This window comes from Cydia splendana, unplaced genomic scaffold (assembly GCF_910591565.1).
Source record: "Cydia splendana unplaced genomic scaffold, ilCydSple1.2 scaffold_47_ctg1, whole genome shotgun sequence".
Taxonomy (NCBI): Eukaryota; Metazoa; Arthropoda; class Insecta; order Lepidoptera; family Tortricidae; genus Cydia; species Cydia splendana.
The window spans coordinates 1,502,261-1,524,739 of NW_026946890.1; the positions used below are offsets into that span (position 1 = coordinate 1,502,261).

At 39.6% G+C, this 22,479-nt stretch overlaps 1 protein-coding gene across 1 annotated transcript; it reads right to left on the reverse strand.

Moving 5' to 3' along the window:
- Positions 1–943: 943 nt before the first annotated feature.
- Positions 944–3,518, reverse strand: LOC134805647 (uncharacterized protein K02A2.6-like). Its single transcript, XM_063778918.1, has one exon. The coding sequence runs from the start codon at positions 3,461–3,463 to the stop codon at positions 1,619–1,621; it is 1,845 nt and encodes a 614-aa protein (XP_063634988.1). The 5' UTR covers positions 3,464–3,518; the 3' UTR covers positions 944–1,618.
- Positions 3,519–22,479: the final 18,961 nt, after the last annotated feature.

The window sequence follows — 22,479 nt, forward strand, 5'->3', positions numbered from 1 at the left end:
TACACGCCAGCGCCCTCTGTGACTTTATTTTAAATATTCACAATTAAGTGTGTTAGGCTCAATAGATGGAGTTAGTATGCACGAAATAAACCTTATTAATTAAAATTACGACTAATACAATGATATAATGAGTAGCTAGGGATTTTTGAAACTTTAGTTTACATTGTAAAGAAATCTTTGGCTTTCTTAATACTAGAAATCAATTTACATATTTTAAATGAGCATGATTATACCTAAACTTAAATTAAACATGAAATAAGGATCTGTCGCCTACACAACTCGTTTATTAGAGATCGTGTAGACGTACCGCTTTTCATAAACAAACATTCGAGCCATTTGCTATACGCATCTATAACTATTAAGTATACCCGCTGCTCAAACGACATGTAGTCGATATGTATCCTATGCCAAGCGGCCGAAGGGCGAGGCCAAGGCGCGGGCGCGGCGCGAGGAGGGGATGGTCGCGCAGCCACACAAACTGCACATGATCCTATCCATTGTTCGATATCGGAATCAATTTTTGGCCACCACAATTTACTACGCGCGATACTCTTTGTTTTTACTATACCTAAATGACCAGAATGCAAGTCCTGTAATATCTGATTACGATACGGCGTTGGAATAACTACCCGATGGCCACGGAACAAGCAACCGTTATCTACTTCCAAGTCAGCTTTGCAATTAAAAAAAGGCATAACTGAACTGCAAGTGATTTTTCGTGGCCATCCGTGGCTCATATACTTAATCACAGTTTGCAACACTGGATCAGCTTCGGTAGCATTCCTTAAGTCATCAAATGTTACTGGTGCCACATTTGCGTCTAAAAATTTTAGAAAAGATATTTCTCCCTCTTCCTCTTCATCATCACATTCCGGCAGCGGCGCGCGAGAGAAATAATCCGCTACTATATTTTTCGAGCCACTTATGTATTGTAGGTACGTCGTAATTATAGGCCGACAGTATAATCGCGTAACGCTGAAGTCGAGACGCCGCCATTACGGATATCCCAACCTTTTTACCAAAAATTGATAATAAAGGTCGATGGTCCGTTTTTAAAATAAATGGCTCCTGTCTACCATATAAATACTGGTGGAAGCGCTTTACTCCAAATATTAAGGCAGTAGCTTCCTTCTGAATTTGGCTGTAATTTCGCTCACTAGCCGTTAACGATCGCGAGGCAAAAGCAAGTGGACGTTCCGCTCCCGTTTGGGGATCACGCTGACTCAGCACGGCGCCAAGACCAGGCCCAGCATCTACCGATAACACTAGCTGTGCCGCGGGGTCAAAATGACCCAGTACCCGATCAGAACACAATTCTTTTTTTACGCTTTCAAAAGCCTCTTGCTGTCGGGAACCCCACTCCCATTTAGCCCCGTTGCGCAATAATTCGTGGAGAGGGCTCAACATGCCTGACGCGTTAGGTACGAAACCGCGGTAATAATTGACCATACCTAAAAATCGCTGGACGTCTAAAATATTTGCCGGTTTAGGGGCATTTAAAATAGCCTCGGTTTTCTTGGGGCATGCACGTAGACCATTTTTATCTATTACAAAACCGAGATATGTTACACTATTTTTAAAAAAGTCACATTTACTTTTTTGCAATCGTAACCCCGAGTCATAAAAACCTTTTTAAAACCTCCCGTAATCGCGATAAATGTAATTCATCAGTAGGTCCTGTTACGCATACGTCATCGAGCCAACAGCTGACTCCTTCTATACCTACTAGGAGTGTCTCCATTGTGCGCTGGAAAATAGCCGGCGCGTTAGCTAGTCCATATACGAGCCTCGTATACTTATATAACCCTTTTGATGTATTTATAGTAGTGAGCTCTTGTGAGTCGTCTGATAAAACGAATTGATTATATGCGTTACTAAGGTCGAGTTTCGTATAACGATTACCGCCACCGAGCCGCGCAAACACCTCTTCGATGCGGGGCATAGGGTACCTATCTATTATCATATCTTTATTGAGCGTTACGGAAAAATCACCCGCTATCTTAATTTTACCGTTGTCCTTCAAAACGGGCACTATAGGTGTCGCATATTTAGAAAAATTTACGGGTACCAATATACCTAAACCAACAAGCCTATCAATTTCTTCCTCTACCCTATTTTTAATAGCAAAAGGAACTGTACGAGGTTTAAAGAATTTAGGTGTAACATTATCTTTTAATTTTAATTCTACTTGAAATTTGTTAAATTTTCCTAAGTCTTCATTAAAAAGGCTCGAATATTCGCTCAGCAACCGCGGTAGCTCACTTCGAAACGATTCCGAACTAACAAAATTAATTTTTTGTTCATCAATAGCAAAATACATGTTAAACTTGGTCATAAAGTCACGGCCCAATAGACCTAACCGACTACCATCCTCCATTACATAAATATCGATGTCATGTGTTTTTTTTAAATATGTTATTTTTGTAGTGAAATAGCCTAATGGCGCGACTTGATGACCATTGTAGAAACACATTCTCATATCGCATTTTTTTAATTTACAGTCCGAAAAGGTTTTATAATATAATTTATCACTTATCACACTCGGCCCTGAACCACAATCAAGTTCCATTGTTAAGTTTTTACCGTTAAGGTCCACTTCCAATAATATTGGTGCATTATTAACGTACCTTAAATTAAATAGCTCGCACTCCTTGCAACCTTCAGCACTCTGAGAGACCTCAGCTGATCCATCAAGGTCAGCTTGAATGCAGTTAACACGACACTGTTTCGCCTTCTCAGCGCTGCACACCTTTTTTAAGTGCCCTTTTTGTCCACACACCTGGCAGCGGTAGTTCTTGTATTTACATTTACTTGCGTCGTGGCTCTTAAGCCCGCACACGGAGCAGCGTCGAGAGTCGGAGGACCCCCCGGTACCAGGGCGACTAGTACCAACCCGGTACATCGGCTCCTGCTTCACTTGCACGACGGCAGCAGGAACAGACGTAGTACGTGCGCTTCTAGCATACGCAGCCTTCTGGGCCACTTCCACGGCCTTCGCGAACGTCAACGTGGCAGCATCCTGCTCGAACAGCCGGTCGCGCTCTGGGCCTACGCTCAGCCCCAGCACGAATCTGTCCCTAAGCAGCTCATCCAAGGGGGCTCCAAACTCGCAGCGTACAGCAAGTTCACTTATTCGAGCCGCCCATTGTTCGATGTTTTCTGCAACGTCACGCGTCGCCTCGTAAAATTTCGCCCGTTCGACGAAAATACAACGTTTTGGCGCTAATTGTTTATCTAACGCAGCTACTAGCTCCTCGAACTTAGAATCCTCGACCTTCTTCGGATGCACTAAGTTCCTTACCAGTCGGTATGTCTCGTCACTTAAATGAGTTAAAAGCAAAGCACACTTATTGTCCTCGGTCACCTTATTTAACTTAACATATTGCACTAATCTGCTTTTAAAAATCTCCCATTCCTGGGAATTGTGGTCAAACGCGGTTAAACTTCCGAGGATATTTGACATGATTTAAAAACAGATTAAATTATAATCACACACACGCGGTAAACGTCCGTTCGTCGCCAGTGAGAAGTACTTGGGGTGCGAAATGACCAACAACCGGTATGTAACGAAGCTAGTTTATTACTGACTGGTGGGGGCGGCGCGGGCGCATACACCTCACTTACATACAAACACATAAACACTCGGGTGAATACCGTCTAGAATGTGGAGTAAGGCAGGGCGGGCTGTCCTCCCCTAGGTTGTTTAACCTATATGTGAACCAGCTTATGGATGAGCTCAACAATGTGCTCAACTATGTCGGATGCTCCGTGGATGGCAAATCCATAAATAACATCAGTTATGCTGATGATATGGTGTTGTTGAGCCCATCCATGAGTGCACTTCAAGAGTTGCTGGATATCTGTGAGAGGTACTCGGTGAGACATGGGCTAAGGTACAATGGAAAAAAGAGTGAGGTACTTGTTTTCAAAGCAGGAAGAAAATTCTATAAAACAGTACCTCCTGTGACCTTGGGCGGGGAACCACTCAGGGTCACTAAAAAGTTCAAATACCTTGGTCACTGGGTCACCGAGGACCTAAAAGATGACCTCGACATAGAGAGGGAGCGTAGAGCGTTGGCCGTTTGCGGAAATATGCTGGCGCGCAGGTTTGCCAGGTGTAACAAAGACGTGAAAAGGACGCTTTTCAAAGCTTTTTGCCAATCTTTTTACACCTGCAGCCTGTGGGCCGGCTATACTCAGCGAGCGTACAATGCTCTACGAATACAATATAACAACGTTTTCAGGATGCTAATGGGGCTGCCACGTCACTGTAGTGCGTCCGGAATGTTCGCGGAGGCGCACACAGATGACTTTTATGCAATTATACGCAACAGATCGGCGTCACTTATGCAGAGACTGTGTGGCAGTACCAATGGCATCCTGAAAACGTTGGCAGGTAAGATGGATGCACCACTGCTCATGCACTGGAATGGACTGCATGTGGCAGCCACAGATGCTGAGAAGTGGTGCATTTAGGTTGCCTAGTTATATTTATTTTTTAGTATGTAGATAGGTTTATTATTAATATTTTGTAATTAATGTAACTAACCTTAATTAATTTTAAGATTTGTTGTACCTACTAACAATATTATGGATCTCTGGATTTGAAATAAATAATTGAATTGAATTGAATTGAATTGAATTGAATTAAACAAACAAAAACATAGACAAACGCTGTTTTGGATATCCGACTCGTCATGATGAGCAGTTGGAAGAGCAGTACCCAAGATAGAGCTGATGCTGAACCTTGGCTGTACCTAGTAGAACTCAGGTTTGATGCAACATAGACACACGCTGTTTTGGACATCCGACTCGTCATGATGAGCACTTGGGAGATCAGTACCCAAGATAGAGCTGATGCTGAATCCTGGCAGTACCTAGTGGAACTCAGGTTTGTTGCAACATAGGCACTGTAACGTAGACATTTTCTTAAATTTTAAATTAATATTTTTGGGTTGAATTCCTTTTCTTATTTCGATGATTTTAACAATATCCCAAACTAACTCGATTGGTTGCACTTATTTGCATAATCTGTTGCATTCAGATGCACCTCTTTATGCTTATCTGTTGTCGGGGTTGTCATACGAGTAAAAATAATTAAAACTTGAGATATTTAGGTTGTCACTCCAGGAAAACTTTGTATGATTTAGATATGTTTTTTTAGGTAAGAGAGAATTTAGAGGTTAAATAAAACATAGAAATTACAGACTCCAAAAAGGGGGCTCTGAAATGAAACTTTATTAGATTTATTGATAAAATATATTTCTTAGGCTCAGGAGTGAATTGTTAAATAAATCAGTCAGAATTTTCGTAGGATTTGTGTCTTCAAGGGATTGGCACCCTACTTTTGTTTTGGCCTTTTGTACTCAACATATGAGGAGGTCATTTTGAGATGACATGCACATTTCATGTGTGGACCCCTCCGGGGACGCACGCTCGCATGAGTACTATTTGTGGTGAGACCACACATTCGCCATGTTGGTCGAAATGCTGGAAGCAGCTCGAGTCCTTCGGTGTGCTCCACTGAGTAAGTACAAATGGAATTTAGGTGTGATCAACTCCACAATGGCGCGAAACGTTGTGGGTTCGTCCTTAACCAGGTTTTTGGTTCTTTACAGAGTTGACTCCTGCTCGAGGGTTGGGAGTGCTCCGCCAGAAGTCCTAACAGCTTCCAGTGCGGTGAGCTAAATTTCAAATTGTTTCATATTTTCTTTAGCGGCCATTAAGGCGTCGGCTAATGTATCCATTTCTCGGTTTACAGGAGCCGGGAGCTTGTGAACTTTCTTTTGAAGAGCTTGTGAACTTTTTTTGAAGAGCTTGTGAATTTTTTGGAAGAGCTTTCGATTTCTTTTGGAATTCATTTGAAGATGTTTAGAAGTTGTAATATGAGGCTGTGGGATCTGTACCACGCCATCTGCAGCGGCCGGCTCCAACCAGGTTAGCGGCCAGCTTCCCGGGGAAAGGCGAGTTCGCTCCCCGCTGCTGCAGTTCCAGCAGCAGTTTTTGAGGTCGGTCTGTTGCATAACTTTTGAGTGGCATTCGCCACCAACTATAAATTTAAAATGGTTAATTATGATTTAATTTTATTCAGTTTGAAGTTTTGAAAGTTCTGGTGCATAAAACTTAGGTATTTCGAAATTTAGTTTTTAGTTTTTAATTAATGGGTGTAAACCCTTATAACTAGAACCTGTGAAGCGACCCAGCTTTACCACTGAGCATTTAACAGTAAATGATTATATTAATAAAGTTTGTTAGATATAAATTTGTTTAATTGTTTCTCCTCCTAGCTTTCCTGCAGCAAGGTTTCCGTTTAGTCTATTTAATTTAATTTTGATTTAATTTTATTTTGTTAACATGGCTGTTTCCATTTTCCACAAGCCGGAGCTTTTCATTTATTATTTTACCCCCTTTCAAAACAGCCGTGTTACAATATTGTAACACGGCTGTTTTGAAAGGGGGTAAAATAATAAATGAAAAGCTCCGGCTTGTGGAAAATGGAAACAGCCATGTTAACAAAATAAAATTAAATCAAAATTAAATTAAATAGACTAAACGGAAACCTTGCTGCAGGAAAGCTAGGAGGAGAAACAATTAAACAAATTTATATCTAACAAACTTTATTAATATAATCATTTACTGTTAAATGCTCAGTGGTAAAGCTGGGTCGCTTCACAGGTTCTAGTTATAAGGGTTTACACCCATTAATTAAAAACTAAAAACTAAATTTCGAAATACCTAAGTTTTATGCACCAGAACTTTCAAAACTTCAAACTGAATAAAATTAAATCATAATTAACCATTTTAAATTTATAGTTGGTGGCGAATGCCACTCAAAAGTTATGCAACAGACCGACCTCAAAAACTGCTGCTGGAACTGCAGCAGCGGGGAGCGAACTCGCCTTTCCCCGGGAAGCTGGCCGCTAACCTGGTTGGAGCCGGCCGCTGCAGATGGCGTGGTACAGATCCCACAGCCTCATATTACAACTTCTAAACATCTTCAAATGAATTCCAAAAGAAATCGAAAGCTCTTCCAAAAAATTCACAAGCTCTTCAAAAAAAGTTCACAAGCTCTTCAAAAGAAAGTTCACAAGCTCCCGGCTCCTGTAAACCGAGAAATGGATACATTAGCCGACGCCTTAATGGCCGCTAAAGAAAATATGAAACAATTTGAAATTTAGCTCACCGCACTGGAAGCTGTTAGGACTTCTGGCGGAGCACTCCCAACCCTCGAGCAGGAGTCAACTCTGTAAAGAACCAAAAACCTGGTTAAGGACGAACCCACAACGTTTCGCGCCATTGTGGAGTTGATCACACCTAAATTCCATTTGTACTTACTCAGTGGAGCACACCGAAGGACTCGAGCTGCTTCCAGCATTTCGACCAACATGGCGAATGTGTGGTCTCACCACAAATAGTACTCATGCGAGCGTGCGTCCCCGGAGGGGTCCACACATGAAATGTGCATGTCATCTCAAAATGACCTCCTCATATGTTGAGTACAAAAGGCCAAAACAAAAGTAGGGTGCCAATCCCTTGAAGACACAAATCCTACGAAAATTCTGACTGATTTATTTAACAATTCACTCCTGAGCCTAAGAAATATATTTTATCAATAAATCTAATAAAGTTTCATTTCAGAGCCCCCTTTTTGGAGTCTGTAATTTCTATGTTTTATTTAACCTCTAAATTCTCTCTTACCTAAAAAAACATATCTAAATCATACAAAGTTTTCCTGGAGTGACAACCTAAATATCTCAAGTTTTAATTATTTTTACTCGTATGACAACCCCGACAACAGATAAGCATAAAGAGGTGCATCTGAATGCAACAGATTATGCAAATAAGTGCAACCAATCGAGTTAGTTTGGGATATTGTTAAAATCATCGAAATAAGAAAAGGAATTCAACCCAAAAATATTAATTTAAAATTTAAGAAAATGTCTACGTTACAATACCCCCCTCCCCGATTTTAAGATGGCGCCCAAGGATTTTCATGTTTCTAAATAATTACTTGCTGGAGGAAAAGCCTAGACTTATTTTTATGCACCAGATAATCATTTTGTTTAACTCACCTTTTGTAGAGTATTTTGTTACATTGCAAAGATGTTTTAGGTATTGCATACCATAATTTGGGCATTTGCCTACATTTCTATTGAATTTTGTGCACAATTACATGTAATTTTTCTGAAAACGATTGAATTTTGTATGACACATTTTGAGGTTATAAAAATTTGCTGACTTGACAGATGTCAAAGCACATGTTGCATTTTTAGTCAATTTGGATAATATTTTGAAGTTTTGACACTAGTATTTCGTTTGGTTTCACATTTAACATTTTAATTTCAATTAAAAATAAAAATGTTGTATTTTATAACATAAAAAAAGAGAACACAATTTTGCCACTTGGGATCACATGTAATATTTGTATTTAGTTTAGAATTTCATATTTTAAGAGAAAGATTTGTGAATTGTAATAGAAACTTGTCACTTTATTATTTTTATATGTTTGCTGGAACTGCACTCTTTTTCAATAGTTTGTATATAAATTTTGTAACTTTTTACACAGAGATTTGTTTTGTATGGTTAAGCCTAAAGGCATAGTAATTTCACCACATACCAAGTATTGTTAAGGAAAACAATAGTTAACACAATTAACATAATTTCATTTCATTTTATTACACAGCACATTTGTTGTAAACATGAAGCACCAGAAATTTCAATGCAGTAGCATATTTAGTATATTAAAGTTGAAACGCAACACTCAATTTCACAGCTTATTGATAATGATTTGTTTAGGAAGGTCAATGCCAATCAGGAGGTTATCCTAGGTCCAAGCAGCTGTGGAAGCGGTGTCGGCATTTTGTTTTTCAGAGCTCTCCGCATAGCCGCAGGGGAACCAGTTTATTATAGAAGTATGGTCTGGCAGTAGTGTCCGGCAAGCTTCTTGTGGTGTTTCATAGTGATTTAAACTTCTGAAAGATTGAAGATATTTTTCTTTGGCGTGCTAGCGCATTCAGTTCCAGAACAATTGACATCATTTAATTTTCAAAATTAGCAATTCCTGTGATCTGGCTGTCCAGTTGTAGAAGTGGCTGGATGTTTTTTGTTTTTGTAGTGGTAATATATCCAAAGTCAGCACGGTTTTGATGTAATCTGTAACAATTTCACTTAAATTTTGAGGTATGAAATACATTTTTGGTTAGTTTATTTCATTTGGCTTTGCAATGACATTTAGCGTTTATTTTGAAGGGAGAGGGATAATCGTGTGAAATAAGATGACTCCTGATCTCATAATTTAGTGTTTTACCTGTATTTTTGGTAGTTTTCGATTAACTCTGAGTCGAGTTCTGAGTCGCTGAAATCGACATTTATTTAGCGGTTTCGAGTTTTTAAATGGTACTCCACACAACTTACGACTTGTGTTTCATATTAAATGGTAATTTTCCAAATTAGAATGGTATTTACAACCAAAGTTTTACTTTTGTGATTTAGTTTAATGTGCAAAGTAATTTTTTTAAAGCATAAAATTGTTTTTTTAAACACAAGAGACGTCACTAGGGTGCGTTCGGAAACGCGTAATTTTTAGTAATGTTTTCTTTATTTCGTTACGAGTTCGGCGTTTAAAAAAACACTCGTTTTTTTTTTAAATGTGATTTTGAAATTTGTTTGAATATTGATATTTATTTAGTTAAATACAATATAGTTATTTTGGTTTAGAACGTTACGAGATTTGGTTTTAGTCAGGTTTTAGTACTCAAATTTAATGAGATAAATTAATTTGAAGTAGTTTTTTTTAATTCGGCCAAGATTTTAGTTTAAAATTTCGTTTTGAGATTTGGCGGGAATTTCGAATAAGGCTCGTGGCATGTTTTGGGATTTTGACACAAGTTTTTGGTAGGTTTTCAATGAGGTGGTATTTTCCAAGGCCTCGCCTACACAATAACGTTTAGTTTCACGGTCGTTTCGTTTGGAGTGTTGGGTATTATGGTAAAATATCCAATCACGACTTTATGCACGGTACGTGGTGAACAGCACTGACTGTATTCACTACTAATTTTGTTTGGGGATGGAAGAACGGGATTTGAAATGAGTGAAGTATGGTAGGGGCGACAGATGAGATATGAAAGGTATGGTAAAGTGTGTGAAGTATATTTGGGGCGAAACAACTTGCTCACTTTTTAAGGTCAGAGCGAGTCCTTAACATGGCAAATTTGGATTTCGGTAGTAGGTTTCGAGTGCTTACCACACTCGAGCACGGTTTTGTGCAATTTTGCGTATTTGTGGCTACGCTTTTGGTCGGTATGGGGTTCATACCCAGCAGTTACCATTTTTGAGGGGCTGTTTTAAATTGGGTTCTTGCGTTTTTGGACATATCGACCGCGGTACCCCTTTTGGTTTGGTACCTCTTTTTATCGTGTTGACGATCTAATGTGCCATTTTTGAAGGCGTTGGAACGGCACACGGTGTCTCCGCCACCTTTTTACGCCTGCTACCGCAATGCAAGTCAGCCAAATGGTTGAAGTTTTTTAGATTTAGTGTGGTTTTAGAGTTTTGGGGAGTTATCCTTGGACACACGACCCCTCGTCTTGTACCAGTCGTCGTGCCGCCAAGGACGACAAACCACTCAACTGCCTATGTACCTACCTCGTTTTGTTTAGGTATACTATACATATTTTTTTGGTTTGCTTTTTGATTCCGGAGAGTTGGGTGGGGACAGGTGTACCTTACCAACTCAAAGGGCCGTTTTGGATTTTTAGGGTTGTTTGATGATTGTTGTCTACCTGAAGGGTTGGGACAAACCTTAGTGTCCTCAACCGGTAGGGTTGCAACGAAGGTTTTAGTTGAAGGCTTATAGTTAGTGGACTATAGGTCTCATTTCGCCCGGTCTAGCTGAGTTTTTGAGGAATGCTGAACATCGGTCCTGGCGGTTGGTTTTGGCTTTCTCAGCACAACAAGCTTTTATCGCGTTGTACTGGGAAGGCCAACGGTTTACGGGTTGGAAGGATAGACGGAGGTTTTTTTCTATGTGCAGCGCAGTTGGCCGCATAGTTTTTTTCACCTTCCGTGGTGTTGACGTGGGTTCGAGATGTTGTTTAGATTTTTTTGTTCGGTCAGAACAGCAGTTTGTTTAGATTGATTAACGTTTGTATGATTTCACTTTTAGATTTTGGGTAGTTTGTTTGAGCATTTTTGGTAAGTTTGAATCTCGAAGTTGCGTCAGACCTTTTGTTGAGATTCTAGGTTTTCTAGATCAGTTTTTTGAGTAGATTAGTTTTCTGGCCCTCTTTTTTTTGTTAGTGGTGCAAGTCGCTGAGGACAGCGAGCGGTTCACCTACGTTGAACCTTAAAATCGGGGAGGGGGGTATTGTAACGTAGACATTTTCTTAAATTTTAAATTAATATTTTTGGGTTGAATTCCTTTTCTTATTTCGATGATTTTAACAATATCCCAAACTAACTCGATTGGTTGCACTTATTTGCATAATCTGTTGCATTCAGATGCACCTCTTTATGCTTATCTGTTGTCGGGGTTGTCATACGAGTAAAAATAATTAAAACTTGAGATATTTAGGTTGTCACTCCAGGAAAACTTTGTATGATTTAGATATGTTTTTTTAGGTAAGAGAGAATTTAGAGGTTAAATAAAACATAGAAATTACAGACTCCAAAAAGGGGGCTCTGAAATGAAACTTTATTAGATTTATTGATAAAATATATTTCTTAGGCTCAGGAGTGAATTGTTAAATAAATCAGTCAGAATTTTCGTAGGATTTGTGTCTTCAAGGGATTGGCACCCTACTTTTGTTTTGGCCTTTTGTACTCAACATATGAGGAGGTCATTTTGAGATGACATGCACATTTCATGTGTGGACCCCTCCGGGGACGCACGCTCGCATGAGTACTATTTGTGGTGAGACCACACATTCGCCATGTTGGTCGAAATGCTGGAAGCAGCTCGAGTCCTTCGGTGTGCTCCACTGAGTAAGTACAAATGGAATTTAGGTGTGATCAACTCCACAATGGCGCGAAACGTTGTGGGTTCGTCCTTAACCAGGTTTTTGGTTCTTTACAGAGTTGACTCCTGCTCGAGGGTTGGGAGTGCTCCGCCAGAAGTCCTAACAGCTTCCAGTGCGGTGAGCTAAATTTCAAATTGTTTCATATTTTCTTTAGCGGCCATTAAGGCGTCGGCTAATGTATCCATTTCTCGGTTTACAGGAGCCGGGAGCTTGTGAACTTTCTTTTGAAGAGCTTGTGAACTTTTTTTGAAGAGCTTGTGAATTTTTTGGAAGAGCTTTCGATTTCTTTTGGAATTCATTTGAAGATGTTTAGAAGTTGTAATATGAGGCTGTGGGATCTGTACCACGCCATCTGCAGCGGCCGGCTCCAACCAGGTTAGCGGCCAGCTTCCCGGGGAAAGGCGAGTTCGCTCCCCGCTGCTGCAGTTCCAGCAGCAGTTTTTGAGGTCGGTCTGTTGCATAACTTTTGAGTGGCATTCGCCACCAACTATAAATTTAAAATGGTTAATTATGATTTAATTTTATTCAGTTTGAAGTTTTGAAAGTTCTGGTGCATAAAACTTAGGTATTTCGAAATTTAGTTTTTAGTTTTTAATTAATGGGTGTAAACCCTTATAACTAGAACCTGTGAAGCGACCCAGCTTTACCACTGAGCATTTAACAGTAAATGATTATATTAATAAAGTTTGTTAGATATAAATTTGTTTAATTGTTTCTCCTCCTAGCTTTCCTGCAGCAAGGTTTCCGTTTAGTCTATTTAATTTAATTTTGATTTAATTTTATTTTGTTAACATGGCTGTTTCCATTTTCCACAAGCCGGAGCTTTTCATTTATTATTTTACCCCCTTTCAAAACAGCCGTGTTACAGCACACGCTGTTTTGGTCATCCGACTCGTCTTGATGAGCACTTAGGAGAGTAGTACCCAAGATAAAGCTGATGCTGAACCCTGGCTGTACCTAGTGGAGCTCGGGTTTTATACAACATAGGCACACGCTGTTTTGGTCATGCAACTCGTCTTGATGAATACTTAGGAAAGTATTACTCAAGAAAGAGCTGATGCTGAATCCTGGCTGTACCTAGTGGAACTCAGGTTTGGTGCAACACAGGCACACGCTGTTTTAGTCACTCGACACGTTTTGATGAGCAATTGGAAGAGCAGTACCCAAGATAGAGCTGATGCTGAACCTTGGCTGTACCTAGTGGAACTCAGGTTTGATGCAACATAGACAAACGCTGTTTTGGATATCCGACTCGTCATGATGAGCACTTGGAAGAGCAGTACCCAAGATAGAGCTGATGCTGAACCCTGGCAGTACCTGGTGGAACTCAGGTTTGTTGCAACATAGGCACACGCTGTTTTGGTCATCCGACTCGTCTTTATGAGCACTTAGGAGATTAGTACCCAAGATAGAGCTGATGCTGAACCCTGGCTGTACCGGCTGCGTGTGCGTGTGCGTGTGCGTGTGCGTGTGCGTGTGCGTGTGCGTGTGCGTGTGCGTGTGCGTGTGCGTGTGCGTGTGCGTGTGCGTGTGCGTGTGCGTGTGCGTGTGCGTGTGCGTGTGCGTGTGCGTGTGCGTGTGCGTGTGCGTGTGCGTGTGCGTGTGCGTGTGCGTGTGCGTGTGCGTGTGCGTGTGCGTGTGCGTGTGCGTGTGCGTGTGCGTGTGCGTGTGCGTGTGCGTGTGCGTGTGCGTGTGCGTGTGCGTGTGCGTGTGCGTGTGCGTGTGCGTGTGCGTGTGCGTGTGCGTGTGCGTGTGCGTGTGCGTGTGCGTGTGCGTGTGTGTGTGTGTGTGTGTGTGTGTGTTTATGTGCGGAGCAGCGTGATTACCGTCAGTAATGCCGTCAGCAATGCCAAAACTGTCCATGTCACGCTTACATGAGTCCTTAAACCGTAGAGTTGGGCGCCCTACAGGTCTTTTTACGTCCGCTATCTGACCCAGCATTACTTGGCGTGGTAGTCTCCCAGGGTCCATGCGATGTATGTGACCGAGCCAACGAAGTCTTCTCTGCTTTAACATAGCAGTTAAGCTGCAGCAACGCGTTCTTGAGAGTACTAACTCGTTGCTAATTTTATCTTGCCAAGTAACTCCAAGTATAGTCCTCAGGCAGCGCATGTGGAAAGCGTTCAGCTTCCGTTCTTGTTTCGCGTATGTAGTCCATGTTTCTGATGCGTACAGCAATACACTTAGGACGCAGGTCTGGTATACAAGGACTTTGGTGTATGTAGTGAGCATACGGTTTCTCCATACGCGCGCGAAAAGCTTCCCAAAAACAGTTGATGCTCTGCCTATCCGAGTGTCTATCTCCTTGTCGTTAGATAGTGACTGGGTGGTGGTAGAGCCAAGATAGCAGAAATGGTCCACGACATCGAGCACAGCACCGTCGAGCATGATGTTCGGAGATTGGTTTACGCCTTGCACCATGATGACAGTCTTCCTGGTGTTTACGCTCACAGAGAACAGTCGACAGGCGCGACCAAATCGCGTCACCAACTCCTGAAGTTCGTTTTGAGAGTTTGCAACTAGTGCAGCATCATCCGCATATAGAAGTTCTCTAGCAGTTACGTCTAGACGCTTGTTTTTTGACCTTAGAAGACTAATATTGTACAGTTTTCCATCCTTTCTAGTATGCAGGTATACTCCGACATCGCACTCTTCAAAAGCAGTCAGAAGCAGAGCCGAGAAGAAGATATTAAAGAGGGTAGGGGCTAGCACACAGCCTTGTCTGACTCCACGGTTTACGCAGAAAGGCGCCGACTTCTCACCATCAAATATAACTGAGGCATTCATGCCATCATGGAAGGACCTGATAAGTGACAAAAGTTTGGGAGGACATCCAATTCCGCACAATACTTCATATAGACCTTCCCTACTCGCGGTATCGAATGCCTTGTTGAGATCTATAATCTAAAGGCCATATACAGCGGTACACGGTGTTCGCGAGATTTTTCCTGTAGTTGCCGAAGAGTAAATATCATGTCATTGGTCGAACGGCCAGCTCTGAACCCACACTGCGACTCAGGGTATATCTGAAAGGCTAAAGTGTTCAGTCTTCTCAGAACAACTTTTGCAAATGCCTTTCCTGCAATGCTTAGCAAGGATATGCCCCTGTAGTTATTACAGTCTCCTCTATCTCCTTTGCCTTTATATAGGGTAATGACATCGGCGTCTCTCATGTCCTGAGGAATAGTTTCCTCATCCCAACAGCGCTGTAAGAGAGTGTACAGGGGAGAAGAAACGCAACCGATTTTCACTAGCTCAGCAGGTACGTTATCAAGACCTGTACTTTTACCTAGTTTCAGACTCTGGAGAGCCTCGAGGAATTCTTCGCCTGTGGGGGGGTCGTCAAGCTCAGTCACTACGGATCGAGAGCTCAATTAGCGCTTATGAAATTGTATACGTGTGGATGATATTGGCAATTTGATTTTGTCGTCTGGACACGCTTTTAATGGACAAAGTAAAAGCTGTAACAGACAGGCGTACCGGACAGCAACCGGGGTCCGGTTAGTATATTTCTTTCTTGCTCTCACTTATAGCTGCGTTCTTAACGGACTTATTACGTACCCACTCGATCGAGGTCGCCGGAAAACGCTGGATGCGGGTCGCTTCCAACCGGTACGTGTGGAGGTCCATGGGGGAGGCCTATGTTCAGCAGTGGACGTCTTATGGCTGAGATGATGATGATGATGATGATGATGACTCGATCGAACATGAAACAAGCCTCGGATTGGATCAAAGTCGCGGTCCGGTACGTTTAGGTAGAAAAACTCCGCGAGCCCTTACAAAGCTCTGCTTTTTGCTAGTTTTATTTTGACATGTCTTACTTAACTTGTAATTGGAACTTAATATGAGTTCAATACAATTTTTAGGTGATTTGATGATTTCCACAACTCTAGGTTGATCAAGCCTATCGTTTGCGGGTACATCTGTCGCTAAGTCACCTTGATCGCAAGTTTGTTGCGCGCGCAGTTTCCGTGATTGAGCTCTGGTCATGACTGATACAACGTGTGTTCTAATATTTTTTAAATCTTCACTATTCATCGGTAAACGACTCAATGCGTCTGCAGCTGGGTCAATTTTGGAAGAGTTTATTTTTTCGACATTTGTATGGCAATTTTTTATTTTTGGAAAATCTGATTTATAATCATCGTTTTAGGAAGGGTTCTTAAGGCGCCAGGCGCCGTTTTTGGCCGTAAACTCTAACATTCTATAGTCTATATCTTCTTAACAGTTCAACAAAAAAATATATATGACTCTACGTTTTATGTAGAACATTTCTAATGTTTGACTTGTTCCCTGTGACTTATAGTTTTTTCCACAAAGGGAACATTACGACAGGCCGTTTTGCGAGTAACTTTGCTTATTTCTAGTTAACGGTTTATTCGATTAAAGTTATTTTTAAACTGGAATAATTGTTTTCACAGATACTACAAATGCAACGTAGAATAATGTTAATCACTAAATTTTTTTAAAAGAAATCGAATATTATTCAAAATTTCGTGCGTATGCATAGTCTAATAAAACATGGTCTTCCATTCCCAGAGTGACACGGGCCTACGTCACAACAACATGGCCGCTATATATAGCGCTATCGCAAATTATCATATAGCGCTGTCGCATGATGACGTAGGCCCGTGTCAGTTAGGTGACCTAGAAAAGACGGGAATGGAGTACCAGGCGGAGTATATTATTATACCATGGTGCGTATGTAGCTCGAGAAAGGCGTGGCCGGCAGTCGTGTGCTAGCTTTGAGACGAGGAGGCTGTATCGCTCGTCGCTCCGTGCCTTCCTTGTATTCTGTATGCTTGTGCTGAGCCCAAGGGGAATAAAATTGAAGTTATGTTATTGTAGCCAGAGATTAAATAACTGCAGAATGTTGATTTGGTTGTGACGCGCTTTAGCGCGCGCAATACGGTGTTTCGCAGCCTATATTACGAATGTAATGACAATATTTCCACTTATGTTTGAGAAAACTTCATTTGAAATATAAAAACTATATTTTCTAACATGTGCGGACATGTTGCCATTAAAATTTAACGTTTTTAATGAAGTTCGATTCCTAAAAAATAATAATTAATTGATTAACATAGGCTATATTATATCATTTCCGTTGTTTATAGTTTGATTACATGTTTAAGGATTGTTAACTATTAAAATGATGTTAGTTTTTTCTAGGTTTGTAAAAAAACTTAGTATTAGATCGGCGCGTGGCAACATATTTTTTTATTTACGGAATAAGATAAAAATTAACTAGGTTAGTTTCGAATGCCTGCGAACGTGGTGCATTGCATAATCGTGGTATCTGACTGAACTACTATAAAACACCCGCAATATGTGTACCTATCCTTATATATAAACGCGAGCGGCTTTGACGGTAGAAACAAATTAAATTATGCTCAATCGAAAGAGCTTGAAAAAATATCACTTTTGAATCGAGAACATGTATCCGCAAAATTCGTATTGTCGCGTATTTTGCATTTAAAAGTGAAAAAATTTCGACAATCAATGCTAAAGGCTCAATTTGTTGGTTGAGATTTGACAGCTATGGATGCGTTCAGAATATGTTGCATGTTAGTTAGCTGGATTGTAACCGCGAACACCGAAGTTCGCAAATTATCTCTGTCATTCTTTCTAATTACGCCTAAAAAGGCGTCGACGGGATGATCAAATCGACCGAAAAGAAATTGGCGTCAATCTCATCTTGCACCCATCCCATTTATTCTGACATTGAAGCGCTCTAAAGAGGAATTTGAGTTTTCGAACGGTCTTCTGTCACGTCAACGTCATTACATTGTGTTGAATAATTGAGTGTTGAAATGTTGAAATCTAAACTAAATAAAATCAGTTAGGCCTGAAATCACCCTGAAATGTGTAGTTTGAAGTGTAAAAATTGTATAAATAACGATAAACAGTGATTTACATTACGTTTTGTACTTACCAGCCTTTGTAGAAACCGAAGTTACAAGTTTAACGGATGTTAAAATTTGGATTTAACCTGGGCGAGTAAGTATTTGTTTTATTATTTTGTTAGTTTATAAGACAATAGTTCTCATTGTATTGCATATGTGAGACACATTAGCATTACATGTTACAAAGTTCATAACTTATAGCGTCGTGAGCAACGTCCAATTTCTCTTTACTTAACGTATGAGATAGTTTACACCTACATACATTACCTTATAATCAGTATTATGTATGTAGTGTCAACACTTTAAATATATTTGACAAATAAATAAAAATAAATATTATAGGGACATTCTTACACAAATCTCAGTCTCTTTGGAAGTACCTACTTAAATACATAGAAAACATCCATGACTCGGGAACAAATATCTGGGCTCATCATACAATTAAATGCACTTACCATGATTCAAACCCAAGACCATTGGCTTCATAGGCAAGGTCACCACGCACTAGGCCAGACCGGACAAACATTTTATATTGAATATGTCTACTAAGTTGTATTTAATTTCAGAAAGGCTTCAAACATGGCACTGCTAGCCACCTGGACGGAAAGCAACCTTGAAGGAGTTTGCATGACAAACTAATAAGTGAGCGAGATGAAAGTGAAGTGAGAAGAAGTCACAAAAGTAATTCAAAGAAAGTCTCGAGTTAAAGAACCGGCTGACTCCACTCTGATTGTATGGACAGTGTAAAACAGTGTGAACAACTACAGTGTATGGTGGACATATTTGATATGTGTGCTTTAGACTAGCTTCAAAGAATCAAACTTGAGGCGTATCAGTGAATCGGAAAGTGAATTGAATGAAGCTAATTTATTAATAAGTGATCTCCGGAGACAATGTAAGTTGAATATAAGGTTAAAAGATAATAAGATATATACATAGATAGTATATATAATAAGATATATTTTATGCTTATTCAAATAAAAGTGTAAATAACAACTTCAGAGTTTGACTTTAATAAATAGTCAGGTGACAACTAAAACAATATACTGCTAAAATTTCAGAGTCATAGTGAAGCTTAGTACATAGTAAACAAGGTTGATTTTTAGAGTTCTGTACACAAAAGGTAAATACGGGACCCCCCCGGGAGACGGGACGGGGAGGGCAATGGGACGGGACTAAGACTTCACTGTCCTATTAACACAAAACAAATTATTTTCAGAAAATATTTAATTTAGGCTCAGGGATGGCCAGGGGGCACCATAAGCCTTCAGTTAGTAGTGCATATACTTGGAAAAATTCGACCTATGCCGCTGGGGCCCGGTGGCCGAATGGCACAGGCACCTGCTGCTATAGCAGGGGACGCTGGTTCGATTCCAGCCTGGGGCACTGGAGGCCATGATCACTTTTTAGGGTTCCATACCCAAAGGGTAATAACGGGACCCTATTACTAAGGCTCCGCTGTCCATCTGTCCATCCGTCTGTCTGTCACCATGATCTCATGAACCGTGATAACTAGACAGTAGAAATTTTCACAAATGATGTATTTATGTTGCCGCTATAACAACAAATACTAAAAAAAAAATTAAATAAATATTTAACCGGGGCCAATGCTAGACTGGATATGACAAATGAAATGAGTAAGTTTTTATTCATATGTTTTAAAATGCCATGTTGGTGGCAAACAAGCATACAAAGCTGTTAGTGCCGATGGTAAGTGGGACTTTAGACTAGATCTCTGCATCTCCAAGGGACTTACATTGCTGACGGGTTACAAATCTATACACTCTTAATAGGGTTCCATACCCGAAGGGTAAAAACGGGACCCTATTACTAAGACTCCTCTGTCCGTCTGTATGTCATCAGGTTGTATCTCATTGTAACATGTCAGAGGCTTCTTTCCATGTTAACATTATATGTGAACATAGTATTGTTCTATTTTTAAGTCGGTTAAATTTCCAATATTGTGTCCCACGGTAATTTAAGTATTTATATTTCTTCTCATATCTCAAGTGGGCCATTTCGACTGAAATTCTAGATATAGTTTTAGAGAGCCAGGTGATTAATAGTAAACCAATATATTAAGATACTTATTCATAAAATGATTTGAACTTTATTTCAATGTCATAAAGCTTTTATAGTATAAAAATTCTGTTAAAAATCAGTTTGGTTTCTTAAGTTCAAGTGGCATCGACTTGTATTTCACACGTCGTCGTAAAATGGATGAATAATGTTTGTTTTGGTTAAAATATTCTATGCAAAATTGAACCATATTATAAAGAAATAACAAAGGGCGGGGCTCTACATTATGTGTCATATAGAAAAACAAAGGCGGTTAGAATAAAAAACTGTAGTGTCAATCCCATAGGCGTAAAAAAATAGTTTAAACCACACCCTAAAGTAGGTCAATTTGGACCTTATTTTAATTAGGAAATAAGGTGTAATTAGTGAGAGGATTGTACGAAATTATGAAATTCAGTATTGGTTATGGGGAAACCAATGACGTACAAGGAAGTGGGAAATAGCAGGGATGACGGGATCTAAGGTAGGGATCGATAGAGTTCCTTACGAGAGGACTCTTCGTTGCCTTCCGCAAACCGTCGGACGTCGGTTCTCTAGCTTGGTCTATCTAGGTTACCTATATTGTGTCCTGACCTGGACTTTGCTAGTTTCTCATGATGCTGGTAGAGTTTGGATTGGAACATAATATAGTGTAATTTGTTGTGGGGTTTTACTTGAATAATTTTAGAGAAGTACATTTAGATTGTGTTAATTTTAGTGGGTTTAATTCCTTTTGTGTTGTTTATTGATTTGTGGTTCAGACAAGTGCTAGTATTTAATATTGTACTAGTAAAGTTTAAATTATAAATCAATAGACTTATTAATATTGTAAAGTTAGTATTGTTCATAGTGGTTTTGTAATTTTTAGTGAATTTTAATTATTTATTGATTTGTGCTCAGACAAGCGCTAGTGTGTGAGAACATACTAAGTGAAGTTTAAGTTATAAATCAATAGAGTCTTAAAGATTGTAAAGTCTTGAGTTGTTTCCAGTGAAAATTAATTAGTTTGTGTTTTAATTGTGTTTAATATGTGTAGTGTTTGGCCTGGTTTATTTTAGTGATATTAAGCACTGAAATGAACTTGGTTGGAATACTCTATATATTAATTTAAATTTAGTTTCGTGAGTTATTTCGTATCTTTCTTATGGGTTAGAGAGAACTAGTTCCGATCCAACATAGTGTTGGGGGGTTAGTAAGTTGGACGGGTAACCTCACGGTGTCAACTATAGTCCAAATTACTAACTTGCGGTGTTTTTGATAAAACCCAGGTGGGGACCTGGCAGTTCCTGCATTTATTAAGACAGGGTCACCCCCTAGGATCTGGAAGATTTGGGTTGTCATCTAGACTTCTTAAAGAAGCCAGATTCTAGTCCAATTATCCCGTATCTATATACTTATATATTCACTTTTATATTACCCCTTTCCGGCCTTACTTCTGCTGTCCCAATCCACTGTGTGGAAGTATGGCTAGCACACGGAGAAATAGGATTTTTAGGTCTAAAACGAGGTGTCTCCACTCGTCTTAGTTAGCTATAGCATAGAAATTACTCATTGCACATCGAGTAATTACGCGAGTAAATTAAATGTGCATCCCGGGATGCTAGTTTTCAAATATATCGGTAGAATAGTTGGATAGATTAGCTGTTAGGTTAGGGTTTTTATTTATCAGGTCTAGGGCTTTTGTAGGATTGATTTAGATTTATAATTTTAATATATCAAAGCCATTAGATATTTACAGTAGGTAGCTAGGTTCCTTTCAATACATATATGGCTATTTTTATTGCATTTGTTGTTCTTAATTATGGGTTTATTGGTTAAATTCAAAATAGCGGTAGCTAGGATGTAGTGTGGGGTTAGGGATTGTTAGGATTTTATTACATATATTTATTTATGACTAATTGACAAACTTGACATATTGACTTATGACATGACTGTATATATTTTGTCCCTTGTAACGCTACTGGTAGAAATATATTGTGGAAAAATTAAAGTAAATAACCACAATATAATGTAGTATTGTAGAATCAATTTGCTAACAAATAAATATTTGTTTTGCCTGTCCCTTGGCAGTTTGTATGACGATTACATTCTGTTTTCTGCAGATTATCTGTGATTTTCACACTTGACCTTAAAAATACGGGGTCATATATTATTGAAATTATATCAATGAGTGATTTATCCAGGCTAAATCGAGGCAGATGCAAGATCCGTGGTTTAATTTGGTCCGAAAGTGTGATTCAAAATGACTACAATTACAGTTTGGTTAATATTACTTCATTGATTACTAAAATGTATTACAAAATTGCAGAGTTCTGGAGAATTAGAGTGGATCAAATACTGCTGCTCTACTACCAGTAATTTGTCGGGTTAAATTGTCCCTTTGAATATATTATTCCTGCCATTAATGATTGAAATGAAGATTGAGCTGGTAAAGTACATATTACATCGTGCTCAGAAATACCTATTAAAAATAAAATAAAATAAAATAGGTATAATTT